The sequence below is a fragment of the Bidens hawaiensis genome, unplaced genomic scaffold (genome assembly GCF_021521415.1).
Source record: "Bidens hawaiensis isolate Kalapana, Puna unplaced genomic scaffold, B.hawaiensis_p1.1 tig00051659_1, whole genome shotgun sequence".
Lineage (NCBI taxonomy): Eukaryota > Viridiplantae > Streptophyta > Magnoliopsida > Asterales > Asteraceae > Bidens > Bidens hawaiensis.
The window spans coordinates 26,302-32,926 of NW_027499285.1; the positions used below are offsets into that span (position 1 = coordinate 26,302).

General features: G+C 28.8%; 1 protein-coding gene across 1 annotated transcript; it reads right to left on the reverse strand.

Annotated features, from left to right (window-relative positions):
- Positions 1-362: 362 nt before the first annotated feature.
- Positions 363-719, reverse strand: LOC143599255 (uncharacterized). The gene is made up of 2 exons (XM_077077248.1): positions 523-719; positions 363-377 (listed from the first exon to the last, which is right to left on the reverse strand). The coding sequence occupies exons 1-2, from the start codon at positions 682-684 to the stop codon at positions 363-365; spliced, it is 177 nt and encodes a 58-aa protein (XP_076933363.1). The 5' UTR covers positions 685-719.
- Positions 720-6,625: the final 5,906 nt, after the last annotated feature.

A 6,625-nucleotide genomic window follows, 5' to 3' on the forward strand; every position in this document is an offset into this window, starting at 1 on the left:
GTTTCAAGATTCCGACCAAAAATCCGGTAAAACATACCCGAAAAGAACCGGGTCCAATGCTAAAGAGTTTTTCACAAGCTTTTATCTTAAAAAGAAGAAAAGAAAACAAAGACAAAGAAGTGTAGACAATTTAGACATTCTTTTACACCATTCACAACCTCCGGTCAACACCCACCTCCCGCCGCCGTCTCCGCCACCACAGCCGCCGCCACCACCACTACCACCACAATCAATCCTCAACAACTTATTCCCATCCAAAAAAGAAAGACGAAAAAAACACCACCGCCGTCGCCTCACCGCCCGTCGATTACGCCCAAAAAATAGTAATATTGCTTTTGAATACCTGTATGGGATAATTTGAATCAAACAAGTTTCTTCTGCAAATACATATTGTAACACGTCATTCATTATATACATCAAATTGGATGAATTAGGAAACACGAAGCAGTTGTTGGAATCTAAATAGAACATAACAAATAATAATAATAATAATAATAATAATAATAGAAACGTATATAATACCCGATCGCCGATATTGCACTGATTGGTTTCGTCGTGTGCCATGAACTTGGAGGTGCGCTTGACGTAGCGATTGTAAAGCTTGTTATGGAAAAGCCTGTCGACGGCCACCACCACCGACTTCTGCATTTTGTTCGACACCACCATTCCCACCACCGATTTCATTTTCGTCACCAAAACCCTAACCCCCAATTTCGCAGGCGAACAAAACCCTAACCAGTGGTTTATTATTAGAGAGAGAAGTGGTTATGGTGATGGTGTGGTAGAACATAGAGAGAGAAGTGGAAGTTGCAGGGTAGGCAAAAAGACAAAACTACCCTCACATGCTTCTCACGTGATGGGATTTAACAGAGTTTTTCTAACCCAGTTAGCGTAAAGGACATAACTTGTAGGAACAAAAAGTTTACAGTACACCGCCTGCAAGGAAACTTAGAAAAGGACACGAACCGTAATTCGTCTTATTTTAAAGGACAAAATTTGTAATTCTGTCTATCTAAAAATTAAATTGTTTAAACCCAACAAGACACCTCTTTTTATTAAGCCCAAAAATTTTTTTTGCCTTCGGCCCAAATTTTTTTAACCGTTCTCGGAGCCGAGCCTGCTATAGACTACAAATTCAAACCTTAAAGATTACATTGACAAATTATGTCTATTCATATTGATTTCAAACTTATATAAATGAGGATTACATTGAGTCACCTACTTTGTTGTTGATGTTTATATGCATGTTGCATCATAATACTTTATAGCTGACTTTAGAAAGTCAAACTGAATTTTTATGGCATATTTGTTAAAGATTTGATTCTGGTTATTTGCATTTTGAACTAATTTATTATTAGGTTGAGCCAAGAATATGAATTATGTTTTTTGAGTATGCTTTTGTAGTAACAAGAATATGAATTTGTCATCAATCATCATTTAATTGTTGAAAAGGAGTGTAAAAACTGAAAAGTGAAGAATAATTATCTTAATCATATTTTTGGGTTGTTTTGGGTTAGTTTGGGTAGGGTTTTGTCCGGCCTGGTAGCAACTTAGAGCTTGGGTTCGTGAAAGACAAGCACGATGCTAGCGTTCGGGTTTTAGAAAGTCCTAACTTTTAACATTAAAATATGGACCCGGGTTTGAATAAAACTTGTATGTGCTAAAGACTTTTAGTAAACTAAAATTGAGTTTGAATAGTAATATATGTGCTTTGTTGCTGGATTCTATTCACTGCGTATTTAATGGATCTATAATAGGAGCATTTGTTTTTGTAACTTATCTAGGTAGTTAACATAATTTGAAAGTAAAACATTGATTTGCAATGAATCAGTTTATTTGAATAAATATATTATTGAGACAATTATTCAATAAAAAGAGGGTGCATAAAGATGGACACACAACTTAAGCCGGTGGAGTAAACAACGTTTATCAAAATTTGGTTTGTCTTCAAGTATAATTATTTTATGAGAAACTTCAAAGAACAGTAATATATTTTCATCATTGTACCAATTATGTTACTTTAACTTTATTTGGCTCAATTTGGTTACTCGGAAACTTTTTTTTGTCTCATTTAGGTTACTTACAAACATTTTTTTTGTCTCAGTTAGATTATTTGATGAACTACTGGTTTTATTTTTGAATTATTATATCACTAGGTTAAAACCCGTGTAAAACACGGGTTTGATTAAAAAAATATCTATAAAACATATAAACCAATTTATAATTTTCATTATTTTAAAACCAATATGAAAAGCATATTAAAAATTTTAATATTGAAAGTGTAAACCATTAATTAGAAAACTTAATTATAACCTTTCAATTGTCAAACCAACAAATCTAACATAATAATAATGATAATAAGTTAAAAATCTAACGTAAATGAACCAATGTTAAAGCATTATCCATAAACCATTAAAAAGTTCTTAAATGTCAAAGCAACCAAACATGAAAAAAATTCCACAAACACAAATGTATTTACCGGAAAAGCATGACCGGCAACCTCAAAAAACAAAAGAAACACAAATATTGTTTTAAAAGTGACGACAACATATCTATTTTTCCTTTTTTGGAATCAATAGATTGTTGTTATCTCCAGAATTGTCACACAAAACCTGTTTTTCGTTGGATTTAGTAGTTGAATTTGCAAAAGGAGGATCGTCAACGTCATAGATATCTCCAAGTTTTCTCTTTAAATTGGATGGCGGAGAACTCGGACGATTTTTGTCATCATTTGAAATTAGAGTTATGCTATTCTCACCGGTAAATGATATAATTTCCTTGAAAATAATTTGATAAGAAAGATGTTATGATTGGTGCATATGTTAGATATGAAGATAGTTAATAGGTTTAAAATATTTATCTTGTTATTGACCGTGTCTTCAGATTGACAATCTCCGCTGCTAACCTGATTTTGTTTAGAAATCTCTGGCTGCATAAATATATTAAAAAAAAGTAAAACTATAAATTTAAAAACATAATCGTGCTAAGTTTATAAAAATAAACTGAATACCTTGTCAGTGATAATTTTTTTTTCTAAAGAGTTCACAATGAATGGATCTTCAGAAAACTTTGCAATATTGAAATTCATTGCCTTTTTCAAAATATTGTATTCCTTCACGTCAATTTTAAAAGCATATTTTTTTGAAGTAAAGTGTTAAAGATACTTGGTACATCAAATCCCTGCAAAATGAATAATAAAAAAGTTAATGTTAACAATAATAATAATAATAATAATAGTGATAATAATAATAATAATAATAATAATAGACATTTGATTAATAATTAAGAAGATGTTAATAAGTATATACTTACACCGTTGGTTTCCTCCACTAATTTTTCTGCGGTTACATTTAATATTTTAAAACCATTCCGGTCCCATAATGTTAATGAAACAGTACCGCTAGTGTCTTGAACACGAATATGGATCCTAAATCTGTATAAGATACGTTATAAAGATAATTAAAACAAAAGTATAACAAAAAAATTATAAATTAAAAATTTGAATAGTATATGAAAAATACTTGGAAACCGGCAATAAGTTCATTCCTTTACATCCTTCATTCTTACACTCGTAAAGATCGTTAGTGTTAGACGGAGTTTCTTTGTTACTCAATGATTTTGAGCATCTCCGGTAACCAAAATAATGCCACTCCTGAACTGGTGGAATGTACACAATGGTGGCAAGGATAACAACTGATTTTATCTGTTTAAAAAGTATTATAAAAATTTAAATAATTTATATAAAAATGTGTGTGTGTGTGTTTGTATCTTTGGATAAAAAAATGGAAATAATAACAAAACTTATCAAGCTCTATCTCTGCTATTATGTTAAATGGTGTTCGTTGTAGGAAATCCTCATTCACCGTGCAAACGGAGGATGATGAAATTGAACGTTGACTTGATGAAGAAAGCGCACTTCCTTGTTCAATTCTGGTTAAAAATAAAATTTAAAAATTAGAAATAAGTAAAAAAAATAGTAGTGGCGGAAAAACAACCAAATTAAAAAAAAGGTTTGGTGATATTACCTTTTTTTTTTAAAAAATTAATAGCAGGCTGTTTGGTTCATTCAGATCTGACTCTCTGAATGAGCATATGTCCCATTCAGCAACAACAATAAGTCTGAATGATTCAGACATAATTTTAGCCATTCAGATGTTTTTCTGTTTGGAACCAAACAGTCTGAAGTCTGAATGTAAACATCTGAATGGTTCCATTCAGATGTAAACAAACAGCCCCTTAGACACATAGTAGTTGTTGAAGACCCCATGTTCATCTAAATATAACAAAATATTAAAACGAATTAAAATTAGAATAATATATTTAAAATTAAATGTTATATAAACTTACTTTTAAAATAAGTGAACTTGCCCAACTGCAATACGATAACGACATTGTAAGCATCAGGGTACTGGGTGATATATGTGTCCATTTGTTTTGCATAATCATCATAAAGAGTCACCTTAATTGACAGCTTACTGTAGAAGTTATAAATTAAATATCATTATCATAGGAATAAATATATATATATAAATATATATTTAAAAATGAAAATTAAAATATAAATAAAAATGTAATACGGATACTCACAAATCGTCTTTAACTTAAAGTCATTTTGACATCATTAGGACCTTTATTTCCAGAAGATGCAATGAGCATCTAATGAGTAACGCAACCTATAATATCTGTATAGAAAAAAATTAATAATCACAAGTATTTGTATGGAATTAAATAAGAATTTGAGTTCACTTTAATTAAAAAAATAGTTACTAACCTACTGTCTGATGTTGAGCAAATTTGTTTGCATTCACATCCCCAAAGGTTTCAAAAGAGAATGCAAACGGCTCTCCAATAAAATCATCGACCAAAACCATCTGAGTAGATAAATTAAAACTTATTTTATGTGGGCGGCCAAGTATCCTTTGGTTAAGCTTGAGGTCTGCAAGGACTGTATTTGTAATCAATAAAGTTTCGTTAAGTTTAACTTTGGTCCCGAACTTCAAGAAGATTTTTGTAAGCATGCTAGCCCTCAATTTATTACCTTACAAAAATCAGAGAAATAATTATAAGTTAGTAAAAAAAACATTATTAATTATAATATAACATAATAATAAGTGAATAATAAGATGTGTAAAGTACCTTCTCATCAACTAATACCATTTCCATGGTCCATAAGTCATGTGGGGGCTTGGGGTCTCTGTTTTCCCAAAGCCTTATGATTCTCACTTTAATAGTTGAATATTCTTTTGAATTGTTAAGTTCACTCAAGTAAGTTATTTTGTTGTCGCCCAGCACGCTGAAAATAATATAGATTTATAATATTATTCCAAAGTTGATAATTATGATGAACAACTAAATGTTATTTAAATAATATAAATATGAAAGAAATGATTAAAGATTAAATTGACAAAAAACTGACCTGTTATCTTGGGATGAAGTAACAACATCTTCTGAAGAAGAAGACATAATGATGTTTTGATGGTAAATTATTCTGAGAATGAAGAATGAAAATGGAGAGATGTAAAATATCAAATTATAACAATCGTGTTAATAAATATGTTAGTTGAAAAGTTAAAAAAAATGGTAATTGAAGTTAATATGTAGTTTTAAAATTTGAAATTTGAAATTATGTGGATTAGGTTAAAACTTAAAAAGTTTAAAATTCGTTAGTATTTTGTTATTAGTAATAACAAACTTTGAAAATTTTGAAATAAAAATAAAATGGTAATTAAAGATAATAAGTAGTTTTAAAATTCAAATTTCGAATTATATGGATTAGTTCAAAATTTTAAAATTCATTTATTATTTTATTAGTTTATTAAAATAAATAACAAACTAAAAGTATACTACATTAATATCATTAAACTTTATTAAGAAATTTGTTAACAATTCGTTAAAAATGTAACTAATAAGTAGGAAATTTAACCCGGTTTTTAGAAAGCAGTTAACCGATTTATAGTTTTTCAGCAAGTGTATTCAAAATATAAATTAAGATGATTTTCTGTTTAAAAGTGTTTTTAAAAAAATCTAATCATATTCCAGATTGTACTGTTAAGTCTGTTATACTACTTTTATTTTAAAACTTATAATATATTTTTAAGTACAAAATAAGCTTTTAAAGCTTTACGCAAGTTTTTCAAAAGTAAGATTATAACATATTGTAGAATTTATTATTTCATTCTTTATTATTACTATAGTGTAATTGATATAATAATAATAATATTAAAATTTACCATTGTGTAAATTGGATTTCAATGATCAATAATATAAACAAAAACCGTTTGAACATTTGAAACAATATATTTCATTATTTTTTTATAATCATATAAGGTTAAAATAATAAAAATGAAACTGAATAACATTTAATAAATACAAATATGTGATTAAAGTAATTGTAGTAACTGGTATGAAAGAATTATTATGATACATGAAATAGGTTCCATAGGCAAGGTAGCTTCATATATGAGAAAAAAGACATAAGTTATTCCCTTCTTTAACATGGCTTGAGACAAAAAAATGAATAAATATAGTTAACAACAAAACCGAAATTAAACCCAAACAATTGAATAGATAGATTGCATACAATATTTTTTTACAACCGCTTATGTGAATAAATTTTGTAACGTAT

Coding starts and splice junctions, on each gene's coding strand:
- LOC143599255 (XM_077077248.1), bottom strand. CDS start 684: ATGAAATCGGTGGTGGGAATGGTGGTGTCGAACAAAATGCAGAAGTCG.